Source organism: Pseudopipra pipra, chromosome 10 (assembly GCF_036250125.1).
Source record: "Pseudopipra pipra isolate bDixPip1 chromosome 10, bDixPip1.hap1, whole genome shotgun sequence".
NCBI lineage: Eukaryota > Metazoa > Chordata > Aves > Passeriformes > Pipridae > Pseudopipra > Pseudopipra pipra.
The window spans coordinates 22,768,567-22,782,168 of NC_087558.1; the positions used below are offsets into that span (position 1 = coordinate 22,768,567).

General features: G+C 44.1%; 2 protein-coding genes across 11 annotated transcripts in view; both read left to right on the forward strand.

Annotated features, from left to right (window-relative positions):
- Window positions 1–13,498, forward strand: part of GIGYF2 (GRB10 interacting GYF protein 2) — a 74,417-nt gene extending 60,919 nt beyond the window's left edge. For 6 of the 10 annotated variants that reach the window (XM_064666698.1, XM_064666703.1, XM_064666704.1 and 3 more), the window contains 11 exons: window positions 68–229; window positions 2,041–2,142; window positions 4,980–5,138; window positions 6,318–6,554; window positions 7,114–7,236; window positions 7,848–8,051; window positions 8,166–8,371; window positions 8,652–8,806; window positions 9,261–9,430; window positions 9,770–9,917; window positions 11,764–13,498. In XM_064666698.1, coding sequence (XP_064522768.1) covers window positions 68–229; window positions 2,041–2,142; window positions 4,980–5,138; window positions 6,318–6,554; window positions 7,114–7,236; window positions 7,848–8,051; window positions 8,166–8,371; window positions 8,652–8,806; window positions 9,261–9,430; window positions 9,770–9,917; window positions 11,764–11,831 — 1,734 coding nt within the window. In that variant the 3' untranslated portion in view covers window positions 11,832–13,498. The remainder of the gene's footprint in view (window positions 1–67; window positions 230–2,040; window positions 2,143–4,979; window positions 5,139–6,317; window positions 6,555–7,113; window positions 7,237–7,847; window positions 8,052–8,165; window positions 8,372–8,651; window positions 8,807–9,260; window positions 9,431–9,769; window positions 9,918–11,763) is intronic. The other 4 variants (XM_064666705.1, XM_064666706.1, XM_064666701.1 and 1 more) reach the window with 3 other exon arrangements.
- SNORC (secondary ossification center associated regulator of chondrocyte maturation) overlaps window positions 1–13,602 on the forward strand; it is a 97,733-nt gene that overhangs the window by 73,123 nt on the left and 11,008 nt on the right. The window lies entirely within an intron of this gene.

The window sequence follows — 13,602 nt, forward strand, 5'->3', positions numbered from 1 at the left end:
AGTTGCCCTAAGAAATGGTGTAGGAATACGTTACCTGCATCTGAGTATAGTTTTATGTGAATTGTAGCTAGAGCAAGAGAGGAGAGAAGTGGAAATGAGGGCCAAACGAGAGGAAGAGGAGAGGAAAAGGCAGGAGGAGCTTCGGAGGCAACAAGAAGAGCTACTTAGGAGGCAGCAGGAAGATGAGAGGAAACGACGGGAAGAAGAAGAACTGGCCCGCAGGAAGCAAGTGAGTTTCCTCAATGTAGTTAATCTCTAATTATAATACTTTATAAAACTCACTTTAAGAATCCTGTGGGGTCTAATTAATCTTTGGTAGGTGTGTATGAAGACAGTTTGAATATTTTTCATGTGAGTATATGAATTTATGATTCTCCTGTACTTGATTTTAAGAGCCCAAATTGCAGTCTAAGAAATGGGCTTTGATGCTTCACTTTAAGATAGATTCCTGTTTGAGAGCAGAGGGGCTTTATTCCACGTGGAATATTCCCTCCTGACTTTTTAGTGTCAATATTAGACTTCAGTTAGTTGCCCACTTGTTGTATGTTAAGTCTTTATTTGCCATTTATGCAGTGTAGTGTTTTATAAGGATATGTTCTGGAGTAGATGGAGCTTGAGCAGCTGTTTCAAATGAATAAGAGGTAGAGGGCTATAGTGGAAAAAAGTGATGTGACATTCAGCTTATTTTTCTCCTGCTGTTTTTTTTTTAACTTAGTAAATAATTTTGAATGAATTATTATCTTCATAATAGAGTCTGTCACCTTTTTTTCCCCAGTTGATATTTGGGAAAGGAAGAGATGTAGTTTGGTCAAAAGCAGATCTCTTAAAAAAGAATTATGTGATCAGCGTTGCAGCAGAAGAGTGAATATGGGAGTTGTATGTTCTTAATCTTCCAGGGATAAAAATTGGAGACATTACTAGTTTGACATTTTTAGCATTTACTCTTCTGAGTTCTGCATGGGAGAAAATTAAGTTGTTCCTTAAGTTTTGTAGGAGGGAAAGACAGTGAAAGGTGAAGTTTTCACTCTGCGTGTTAAGGATAAGGGCAAGCACATGGCTGAGCTTAAACACTTAAGAGTTTAAATGCCCTGAAAAGCACCACAGTAATTATAGGCAGAAATAATAAATAATTGTGTCCTCTGTAATATTTGCTGTGTGTTTAGATGGGCAGTTGTAAAGCACATTCCTGGTTCAAGCATCAGACACTTCAGAGGAAGCCTCTAAGAACCTCTAGTTCTATTTGTAAGTTAGTTGTAGACCTCAGTTGACTCAGGGTTTGGGTTTTGTCACTGAAGATCTGTTTTAATATGACATGTAGGTAACTGTCATGGAATCTTTTGGGATCAAGTCTACAAATGGCTCCTTGCTTTAATATCTCTGCTTTGTGTACAGGAAGTCATTATGGTGTACAGTGGAAAAGCATCCTTTGCTTGAGGTCAAACTGTAGCATTGAAGCAATAATATACTCAAAAATTTAACTTTTGAGTCAGATGGCTTTAGATCTGGTGTAATAACAACTCACTTTTCAGCTGATCACCTGGTAACTCAACCTGTGTCATCCATGGTGGCTTCAAGTAGACTTGGGTTGTTTCTTTTCAGTCTAACAGTTTTGCTACTGTGTATAACTCCATGTCTGTTAAATTCCAAAGTTTTGTTGTCCACTTTGGATTTGTACAGTAAACATTCTGACTCTCCCTTTCTGAGATGCCGTGGGAAATAACTGTTGACAAGGAGGAAGCAGAACGGGGTTGAAAAGCAGTAACAGCAAGTATGTTAGTTCATTACCAATGCAATAATTGCCACAATGCTGAATTCTGAGCAGTAATGTCTTGAAAAAGGTAACAAAGAGTTTAAGCATTTCTCTGGAAAGAGAAAGTAACATTGTGTTTTGTATTTAAAAAAAAAAAAAGAAAACTGGTCTAATATTTGAATCTGACTTCTGTACTGGAAGGCATTGTAGCATCAGGGATGAACTGATTTATTAGCATGGATTTATACAGAGGAGATGATGCTTAACAAATTTGATTAACTTCTTTTGAGGAGATGACAGTGAGAGCTGAGAGGGGTGAAGCAGTAGACTTAATCTGCCTGGACTTCAGGAAGGCTTTTGATGTAATACTGCATAAAAGACTAGTATATAAGGTTAGTAAATATGCTGTTGATGGTGAATTCTAAATAAAAAAATAACTAATAGAAATTCAATTCTGTAGGATGAAATGTCATACCAAATGTTGAATTCAGTTCTGTTCATAGTTTTCATCAATTACTTTGCACTGTGGAATTGCAAACAGTAATGCCCAGCTTGTGTAGCTCCTGTATTTCTTTTCTGTCTCTGGTCTGATATCTTCTGTTTTGTCATGATTGATTGCTTTCAGGAACAAAATTGGAGGTTTAATAACTAGCTAATGATTATTTTCCCTGAATTATGTTTTTAGTGCTCCCTTTAAAATACCTGTTTCAAAGATGAGAGCACAGAGATTTGTAAGCCCCAGTGATATAGACAAGCAGAACTGCAGGTGTTACCAACTGCAAAAAATTCCCTGTTTTATTTAAGAATCCAGTCTGTTGAACTGGGGATTGCTGCTTAAGGATTTTCTGTGATGTTACAGATATTTTAAAAGGTCTGAAATAAGCTGTCTCTACAGCAAGGTGTGTGTGCTTGAAAACAATTATTAAGAAAGATGCTAAAGAACATTGGGATTCTCTTGGAGCAGGAAGGTGCAAACGTGGGAACAGCAAGAGCCAAAGGATTGAGTGTTTCCCATACAAGTCAGTGGCAGGAAGCTGGAGAGCTTTGAATGTTTTTGGTCACATACTCAAACAAAAATATTGAATAATAAGAAGATACAGAAGTAAATATTAAGACAACCTTTTTTATAGCTGTGAAGAGTAGGAGAAAGGAATTGCATCAGCCATGTGGTTCCCAGCTTTTCAGAATCTTAAGATGTTTTTTTTTTCTCATCTTGGCACAACACTGTTTGTCTTTAGCTCTGTAGGGGACAGAAATCTTTTAATTGCTGTCATTCAACAGTGTCTCTCCTGGCATGCCTGAGCAAGAGAGAGATCCCTGCTACCTGCTGGCCTAATGGCAATCCCAGCCTCATTCCCAAAGGGAAAGTAGGGCAGGGATGTCAATGAGCTGCTGTTCACTGGTGACTTGGTTCATCTCAGGTACCACGTGTTCAGTCAGTGCCAGCCCCCCAGCCTGGCTGAACTGGGCCTCCCGAGCTCAGATCCTGCTTTGTGGTCTCCAGCCAAACCAAGGAGCCTGGCACACCCCCAGCCTCCTCAGGAGACTTCTCAGGGAAAGAAACAACGAGCAGAAATTTTCCAGCACTTGTACTGGGGACACTTGACTCCTCTGACTCGACTGCACGTGTCCAGTTAATGCAGTTACAGCCCCAAGTTACAGCAGTGGCTCAGGTGGTGTGTGTTGGGCTGCAAGTTTTTGTGACTATGACAAACCAAGGGCTTGATTAATGAGCAGATGAATCACAGGCTATTGTTTTATGTCCAGTTAGCAGAAGAGAAACATTGACTGAACTTCCATTTAGCACTAAACCGCTTCAGTGATACCCAGGAGTAAAAATGAGTTGTCAGCTTGCAGCCAGCAGCTCTTCAGTGCTATAGGATTGGTTATAAAAGATGTTCTGTCTACTGACAGCTCTGTTGCAGACATCTGAATTTTATTGTCAGAGGAACACCCAGGCCAGTTGTTCAGGGAACTGTAGTGCAGTTTATCTCTGCTCTGTGGACATGAGGGTTTGGTATCAAATTGAATAAAAGGGTCTTAGTTTTCCCAGTTCACTTCCCTGATTTGCCAGAGTTTACATCCATGCTGCACAACTAGTCACCCAGCATCCTGGGAATAATGTTGCTCATAAAAAGCTTGGAAGAGTACGACTGCACAGTAGCGGTCATTTTAAAAGGAAAATAGATTTATAAAAGCTTAAAAAACTTCTTGGCCAAAAAGTAGGATCTTTAGGTTGAGTTAGTAGGATGTCAGAAAGTGGAGAGAAAACAGAAGGGATGAAAAGCAGGGCGGCCTTAACTCAGCTGCTGAATGTCAGAGATCAGAAAAGGCTGCACAGACTGAGGCTTTTTAATGCAAGGGAAAGTCAGAACTGGGGGAAAGGTCCCTCAGGTGTGCTCCCATGTAACAATATCCAGGAAGCCAGCCAAAGGCTGCTTGTGCCCTATTCCTCCAGACACAAGTAGCAGGATGGAAAAATGTCTCTTTTGATCTTAGGGCAGTAGGAAAGGGTACTGCTTTTTGAGTAAATAGCTTTGCTACTTGGAAAACAAAACATAATTCATTGGAAGCTCTGTCAGTAGTTTAGGGACAGCCCAAAATCAAAGCCCTTGAGAGACCTTTTGTTGGTCATAATATTTAAATAGTATAGGGACAGCCCAGTCCAAGCCCTTCCATAGAGTCACATCTCTGAGACTTCCCCAGCTACAGCATCTGTGTGTGCACTGGGCTGCTTCAGCTTCCTTCTTATGTCTGGACATGTGGGTTGAGTTTTGTAGTGCTCTTGAATTGTCAGGGTTCAGAAACTCCTGTAAGTAGGAAAAGCTTCCAACTTACAGCTGACACCCCCAAAAAAAAAGGAATTAATGATACCCACACGCTAAAATATATGTATGTGAAGTACTGAGTGCACAGTGGAAAGAGGACTCTCGCCCTTTGTTGTCATTCTCCACACCATTCTTCCTAAAACCAAAGACAGGCAATGATTTCATGTGTTTGTTTTTTCATTAAAATAATTAATTTATGTGTGAGATGCACATTGCATCAAAATAACTTGTTACCGTGTTGGTCTGTAGTGTTTGATGCAATGTTTTGGTAGAGCTTAGCTTGGAGCCAGGGAGCTTTTCTTGAGGCCATTCACTTGGCCAGACAGTGCTGTAATCTGTGTTCTGATGTGCTTTGTCAATACAAGGGCATTTACAGACTGACATCTTGTTCCCAACTCCAGGAGGAAGCCCTGAGGCGACAAAGAGAGCAGGAAATTGCACTAAGGCGGCAGCGGGAGGAAGAGGAGAGGCAGCAGCAGGAGGAAGCACTTAGGAGATTGGAGGAGAGGAGGAGAGAAGAGGAGGAGAGACGGCAGCGAGAGGAGTTAATTCGGAAACAGGTGACGATGGCAAAAGGGACTCTTGTATTTCCTTCTGGGGCTGCCAGAACAAACAGGGGCTGACACTTGCATCCCTGCCTGAGAGAGCATCGGTTTTGGTGAAAGAAAGCAGAGGTTGTAAACAGTATTGAGAGAATGAAGAAGAGGTTGTTTACCTGTATCCTGATTTCACACAAAATAATCGGGATCTGATCTGTCCTTTGGAAAAGAGATTTGGGTGGAGTGCATGTTTTCCTTTGTGCCTGAGCCTTGAGAATGGCTCTGCAGCATGGTATTTCTGCTCCTTTCTTCAAAGGAAAGGCAGAGTACAGTACTAGAGTAACAGTTTGGTTTGAACTACCACTCTCTGGGCCTTTACTAGAGAGTTGTTATCTTCTACTGTCACCTGAGATGATCAGTTCTGCCAAACTGGCATTTCTGTACAATGCCAAGACTATGTTCACTACCAGAGTTTCAGCTTTTTTCCTTCCCTTTTCTTGTCTTATTTTACAGCATTTTTTCTTCTTGGGGTCAGGTTTAGAAGTCCCTATTAGGGAATTTGAGCTTCCAGCCCCCTAATTGATACTGTCACAGTCCCTAAGTCAAACCAACCTTGGAACATGATTGGCTTCACATTAACTTCCAGGTCCATTTCAGAATTCCCACTCAGTATTTAAAAATTCCTGTTCAGGGTCCTCCCTTGTAAGATGTTCACCTCGTTTCTGTCCCACTGCACAGTCGTCCCCTTTGTCTGCAGAAGCATCATCCCTGCACCTCTGGGGTTGAGTAACTCCAGTAAACATCTCCTTCTTTGTCACCTGTTCCTTCTTTCATGTTATTTTTGCCATGTTCTGTTCCACTGAAAGTGGGGCAGTACCGTGAGCAGTATAAGCAGGTAGAAGCTCAGACTGAAAGGTGCATGACTTCTAGAAAGAAAATAGTATAAAGTGAGCTTGTCTGAACTAGGGAGATGTCATTCTCTTCTGAATTCCCTGGTGGGGCCATGGGAAGCTTGTATTTTTAGGGAATATAGGCTAGACTAGTGGGCTTTCTTGCCTGAGAAACGTAGAGGTAAATGAACAGCCAGATTACAGATATAAAGGCCTCTCTCTGTTCTCTCAGACTGTCAGTACCTCAAAGCAGGAGTATTTTAAATTTTGCTAAGTCTGCTTAGACTTTATTCCTCTCTGTCGTGGGAAGGAAGAGGAGGCTGCCAAGTGGGCACGTGAGGAGGAGGAGGCCCAGCGGCGGCTGGAGGAGAGCAGGCTCCGCATGGAGGAGGAGGCGGCGCGGCAGCGGCTGGAGGAGGAGGAGCGGAAGCGCAAGGAGCTGGAACTCCAGCGCCAGAAGGAGATCATGAGGCAGAGGCAGCAGCAGCAGGAGGCTCTGCGGAGGCTGCAGCAGCAGCAGCAACAGCAGCAACTTGCACAAATGAAGGTGAGGGGTTCCTGCAGTTGGACTCTGCCTCCTTCAGCTCCGCGGGGCAGAACCACGGCTGCGTTCAGGGCTGTCCGGGGTACCTGGGACAGAGAGGGAGGAACTGTCTGGAGAGGGGAAAGGCAAATAGTTGAGTGTGAAAGTGATGGGAAGAGGAAGATGAGTTACAAATTACAAAAGAGAGAGGTTCTGTCAGTAGAAGCACACTGGGAGGGTCTCACAGGTGGGGAAGGATGTTTATTCTGCCGCAATGACCAGGGGCCAGTGCAAAGTTCCTAAACCTTGGAGTTCCTGAAGTCTTGGAAATCTAAGTTGCTTGCTGTTTTTCAGGCAATGATGTGTTACATTATTCTTGATACACTATGATACATCAGAGGGCAATTCAAAGAAATGTACAGTTTACACTTTGCACTTTTTCTTACTAAATTATACCATTTTATACTTCCCAGGGTTTTGTTAAACTTTGAAGGTGGCTTATAGTGGTTTTTTTTCATGACTGTACTTGAGCAGTATTCTCTGAAGAGTTTTGTAATTCCTGATGATGTCTGTTTTGGCCCAGCTCCCTTCATCTTCAACATGGGGTCAGCAATCAAATTCAGGAGCTTGTCAATCCCAGACCACACTGTCATTGGCAGAAATCCAGAAGTTAGAAGAAGAACGAGAACGGCAGCTTCGAGAAGAGGTAAATCCTAACAGGAGCAGAGTCTGAGCTGTTGGAGTGGACTCAACCAGCTTGGCTGTCCCTAAAGTTATTAGAAGGAATGGTGAGGATGAGGAATGATTTTTGCAATAGCACAGCTCGAGTAAAATCCTCTGTTCCAGGCATAGGTTCAGTAAGATTTTATAGCTTCTTAATACAAGTGTCTGGAAGGAGGGAAGATGCACCCTTTTAACTCCAGGAGTACAATATGTTCACAAACCAGTATAAAATAATTTGACATCTAAAATATGTTTGCAGACATGCACAAGACCAGGGCAGTTCAAGGAAGAGTGGGCTGGGTGAGAACAAGTGATGGTAGTAGAGAAGGTATTCTTCCAAGACCCCAAATGCTTAGCTGACTGCAGTCATGATTCAATAAATTTAGTCTTTCCTAGACCAACAAACAGTTTGTATTTCCTGGTTACTTAGTGTCTCCCTTTCTGGAGGAACTGTAATGGCCCAAAAGATAGTAGGTCAGCCAGACTTCTCCAGAAGAAAGTGAAATCAGTTTAAAACCAGTTTCCAAGTTAGACCTCTGAGTAGTAAGGAGCCTCTGTGAGTATGGACAAGCACTTTTGTCTTGCCTGCAACAGCAAAGGCGTCAGCAGCGGGAGCTCATGAAGGCCCTCCAGCAACAGCAGCAGCAACAGCAGCAAAAACTGTCAGGCTGGGGGAATGTCACCAAACCAACAGGCACCACCAAGTCCCTGCTGGAGATCCAGCAGGAGGAGGCAAGGCAGATGCAGAAACAGCAGCAACAGCAGCACCAGCAGCCCAACAGAGTCCGAAATACCACGGTAGGTGTGCTGTGTCCACAGCAGGAGGGGAACTGCCCCTTGCCTGGGTCTGCTCATTCCTGCTCTGCCAGCACTGCTGCTCATAACCAGGATCTCTTGGTTCTGTTTCCACAGCACTCTAACCTGCACACCAGCATTGGGAATTCAGTGTGGGGCTCCCTAAACACTAATCCCAGCAACCAGTGGGCATCTGACCTAGTCAGTAGCATCTGGAGTAATGCTGATACCAAAAACTCCAACATGGGTTTCTGGGATGATGCAGTGAAGGAAGTGGGACCTCGTAACTCGACCAACAAAAACAAAAGCAATGCCAGCCTCAGGTAGGAGCTGTTGCAAAGAAAGGCTGCCATTCATGAGGTGATCACTTAGCAGTTATAACATCTTCATGTGTTCTCCTTTTTTTTCTGTGTCACTCAGGATCTATTTTGACAACAAAAGTAGTTAAGAGGTGATCATTCACAGTTCATTTTGTCATCTGCTTAGAAAATTATTTGGTTCTTAAAAAATGTTTGCATCTTGTAAAATAGTGACTCTTATAACACTGTACTGTGGATAAGTCTGGTAGTTGATAACCTAATATATGCATTTTTTTCCCCTCAGTAAATCTGTAGGTATTACAAGTAGACAAAACAAGAAGGTAGAAGAAGAGGAGAAGCTGTTGAAATTGTTCCAGGGGGTTAATAAAGCCCAGGATGGATTCACTCAGTGGTGTGAACAGATGCTTCATGCACTCAACACGGCCAACAACTTAGATGGTAAGAGGTGGGCAGGAATGTGAGAAGCAATATCCAGTTTTTCTGACCAGGTAGTTCTGGGGGACTGTAATGATATCAAAGGACCATTTTGAGTGCAAAATGGCTTCATTAAATAGTGGCCTGAAGAACTGACTGTGTCATCTTCTCCATGGTTTTCGTTGTCCCAGCTACAACAAATCAGTGGGGACTGGAATCAGTTTTAAAGTGCCACCCAGAGCCTGCTGAGGGTTTCTAGTGGTTGTGGAAGCATTAGCAGAGATGAGGATCCAAATTCATCATGGATTGCATGGCAAGGCTTTATTGCCCTCTCAGTAGGGAACTTGGAAGGGCAGGCTGTTTGCCATGGCTGCTGGATCAGCAAATCTGTGCCACAGAAATCCAAAGGTTGTGTTTCTTGCACGTGTGTGTTTGCATGTCAGGGTGCATTCCCTCACACTCTGCCTTCTTCTTGCAGTTCCCACGTTTGTTTCTTTCCTGAAGGAAGTGGAGTCTCCCTATGAGGTCCATGATTACATCAGAGCCTATCTTGGGGACACTCCTGAGGCCAAGGAGTTTGCCAAGCAGTTTCTTGAGCGCCGTGCCAAACAGAAAGCCAGTCAGCAGAGGCAACAGCAGCAACAGCAGGTAAATCCCACTCCCTGCAGTCCTCAGGAGTGTGTGGAGACCTGGAGTCTGGAGAGGCTGCATTCCTGCTGCACTTCACTTTTATAGGTCCTGTGAAATGCAGAGAATTAAGCAGATTTCAGATTCTTGTCCTTCATAACTCACAGTTGAGGCCAGCTCTGGATCCGAGAGTGTCTGCTTGCTGACCCAGGAAATGCTGTGGAACCCTGAGGTGGATGCAGCAGTGCCTGCTGCTGCCACACGGGATGTAGGAGATGCTTTGGGCTCTTTGAATGTTTTCTGTATAAGTAAACCAAACGTAATTGTGCTTTACAGTTTTGTCCTGACTTTGTTTTGTAGGATTCAGTGTGGGGGATGAACCACAGTTCACTACATTCGGTCTTTCAGACCAACCAGAGCAACAACCAGCAATCCAATTTTGAGGCTGTGCAGGGCGGGAAGAAGAAGAAGAAACAGAAGATGGTTCGGGCAGATCCCAGCTTGTTAGGTCAGTCCTCCTCTTCAGAAATTAATGGTCAGTTGGGGAGTGGGGGTTTGCCTTGTGAAGTGTGGAATTCTTATTGATCTTGAGTGGCAATACTGAATTTGAGCCAAGTTGAAGCGTCTTCAGAATTTGTTTCAATACTATTATTATTTAATGATTTGAAAAATTCCATACCAGTCTCATGGAAAGCTTTTGTCAAACTTTCCCTCATGTAAAGGCCTCTTTGATACCTTGATTATTATCTGGAAACCTTTAAGTAGCTCAGGGATGTCAGTTAAACTGCCTTTCCTCTTGTGAGTTGACCTATGCCTGTTTTATTGATTTAATGCTAATTCATTCTTTGAAGAAAAACATGAAGTTCCTTCATGAGGAGCAGCTTCCTGAGGCTGCCTTTGTGCCTTCCCACCCTTTTATAGGAGCTAACACCCTAGGCAGAAAAGATGGCACAGGTGGAATGGTCACAGATTTTCAGTTGGAGGCAGATGATATCGTTGGCAGTCCTTCATTTATTCTGTTCTCTGTCTTAATTTTTATGTGTGGATGGTATTAACCAGCTGCTGTAGCACTGATGGAAAGGTTTCTTTAAGATTCAAGGGCATCAAAGAAGTCCCTGAGCACTGTGGGGTGTAGTTTCTGTAAAATAAACGTGTCCATGTTTGTGCTCTGCGGGACAGAAGGAAACCAGGGCACTGCACTGAGCAGTGCTTGTGCTGGGCCTTCTTAGCCCACATTTCTGTAAAGCAGCCTGGTATTATCCACCTGAAGTCACTGCTTTTTTAAGGCTCTGGCAGAGCCCTGCCTTTCTGTCTTTTGTTCTCACCAAAACCAAAACTCTTCACCTGAATCAGTGATTTCTGCATTGATGAACACTGAACTTTCCTGTGGAGTCTTGACTTAAACCACCCCAGTGAGTCTGATCTGAGGACTCAGTTGGATATATTAGAAAACCAACTCATGTGATGTGAAGTCACTAAATACAAATTAGAAGTTTCAACTGAAAGAGAAGTAGCACATGCAGCTTTTTACAAATGAGTACACTCTTTTACAGAATAATTTCAAATCCTTGTAGGTAACACACTGCCACGAGAGGGAACCAGAGGGATTTTCCTAAACCTACTGAACAGAGCAGTTTTTCTCCTCTCTTGAAGATGAGGCTGTGGAAAGCAGTTGGTTCTCTAGCACAGAGCAGCCTATATGGCAGTCTCTAGACAATGAAATGTCAGCTTTGTGTTTAGTAAAAACACAGGAACACTTTCCCTTTTCTCATACTCCATATGGGGTTGTTGCAGCCGTAAAAATGGGATTTCAGTAGGAAAGTTGCATACAATATATTGGATATTTTCCTTGTTGAAAGTGTTTTTACTTTTTCTCACGCTTCTCTCACGTGCATCATGTCCTCAGCACTTCATGGCTAAAAGGTTGGGTAGAAATTTGAGTACATTTGAGCCACCTGCATGGCCCTGTGTAACTTTACACTTTCATGTGCTACTCCAGAGATGGGGATTGTAAAAAAGCATTTCACAGATTTCATAGATGCACGTCTTTAGACTTTAAAGTAAGGGGTAGAATTGCTCAGACCCCCTGAAGTGTTGGGCATGATTCCACATTTGGATTCCAAGTTCTCAGAAGGTCCATTTCTGCCTCCCAGACTGTGGCAGGAGGGTGTTGGCAGCCACTCCTCAGTACCATTGACTTAAACGTGCTCCCATCCAAGATGTTGCAGAACCTCATGGGCACTGATGTTTCTGATGCTCTTTGGTCTTGCACTGCTGCTGCACACCCCAGACTTTCCCCACCACACCCAGCATCCCCCAGCCAGGTGTTTAACCCCAGTCCTTCTTGGTTGCAGGGTTTTCAGTGAATGCCTCCTCAGAGCGGCTCAATATGGGAGAAATAGAGACTTTGGAAGACTACTGAGCATGTGCAAATCAACTGGCTTTTCCTGCATCTGTTAACCATGGATTCTCCGTTTGGACACAGTGCTCTCCACCGTGTGTTGTTCTTCACCTCGCAGTGAATCACAGGATCAATCATCTCAGGCTGCTTCCTCTGGCCCCAGCAAACCCTTTGTGCCCAGGACTGCACAGGCATCGTTCCTCCTGTCAGCCCAGAGTCCCGTGGACGTTGCTCAGAGCCCTGGGAGGGTGGGAGTTAGGATTCCTTCACAACAAGGCTGATTTGGGCAGCGAGCTTTCACTGTGCTGTGATTCCTTCTGCTGACATACCTGGAAAAAAAAAAAAAATCAATTGGGATTCTGCAAACTATTGCTTCCCTCTCCTGGTTACTCTTACCACATCCAACATGTGCAGTCCCATGGAGAGAGAGAGAGAGTTTGTGGTTAACAGATGTTGGTCAAACCCCAATGCCACAGCTCCTGCCTGGGCTCCCCGGGGCGGGTGCTCTGCCGGGCCAGGAGGGGCATCATAAGCTAACGCAGAACTGGCGACAGCACGAGAGGGGCGGTGGCGGGCGCAGTTTAGCTTGGGTTGGTTTGAAGTTGCACACCCCCTGCCAGCCCTTCTCAGCACATTATTTTTGGAGGGAAAGCTCGAGTCTGTCTTCATTAGGTGGTGATGCTGGAGCTGCTGGAGTTCCCCGTCGACGTGCTCCAGCCTTCCCGGACAAGTGGGGACTTCTGCTCTGGGAAAAAAGGGGGGTGGCATCTCTTCTTTCAGGTTGAATTTACCCCTTACATGCTACTTTCAGAGGGTTAGGACCAGTTTATTTTGAGCTCTTTTCCTGCAAATTTGTCTCGTTTAAGAGACAGTGGGATGTTGTGGCTGTGTAGTCTTTGCAGAGGGTGGACGCTGGCTCTCAGGCACGTGCCCCAGCAGGCTCAGCTGGTTGTTGTTTCAGTGCTTAGGGAACGAGCAGAGATGCCCTTTCGTCGTGAGGAGAGACACTGGAGGATGAAGCTTTGTGCAATGACGGCCCTGCTTATCTTCTACACCTTAAACTACTTCATGCACCTTCACTGGGATCCATAATCTGAGTATTTATGGAATCATAACCTTCCTCTCTCACCGAAAGATTAACACCACCTTCCCTGCTCCACCTGCCCACCCACCCACATGCACACACCGCAGAGAAAGAGAAGAACTGCCAAATGCACTTAGTTTGACCCCCTGGTCCCATCTCCCGTCCCCAGAGGGTTTGTAACCTGCGAGGGAGATCCGCTGCAGTTTTGGTGGAGTTGTGTAAAGGTGTCTGTTGTTCTGTCATCACTGCCTAAAGAAAACAGTTCGAGTTGCTCAAGAGCAGTTTGGCTTTGGATTTTATTTCATTTGGTTTATTCATTTTTTGGGGTCACCTTCCCCTCCTCCTCTCTCTTCCCCCTGCCCCCCAAACATGTACAGTAACTATACAGAGACTGCTGCAGACTTGTATATAGTTTTTGGATCCAATAGCATGGAGAGACTTGGAACTGTTGCAAATCTGGTCTCCCTGTCTCCTTTGCTTTGTAAATTCATAAAAGGGGGAAGAGGGGTAGTTAAAATGTTTACAAAACTTTAAACTCCCTCTGAACTTTTGCCAGTGTGGGGGGGAAAAAGAGAGAACTTAAATAAAACCTGGTTGTATTATATCTGAGAGAAAACTTTCTGCTTGCTTTTGTCAAAGCCGAGTTTTGAGATAATTCCTGGTGCTAAAACTCACCCCAAACTCGACTTGCATCAGTTTTCATCAAGA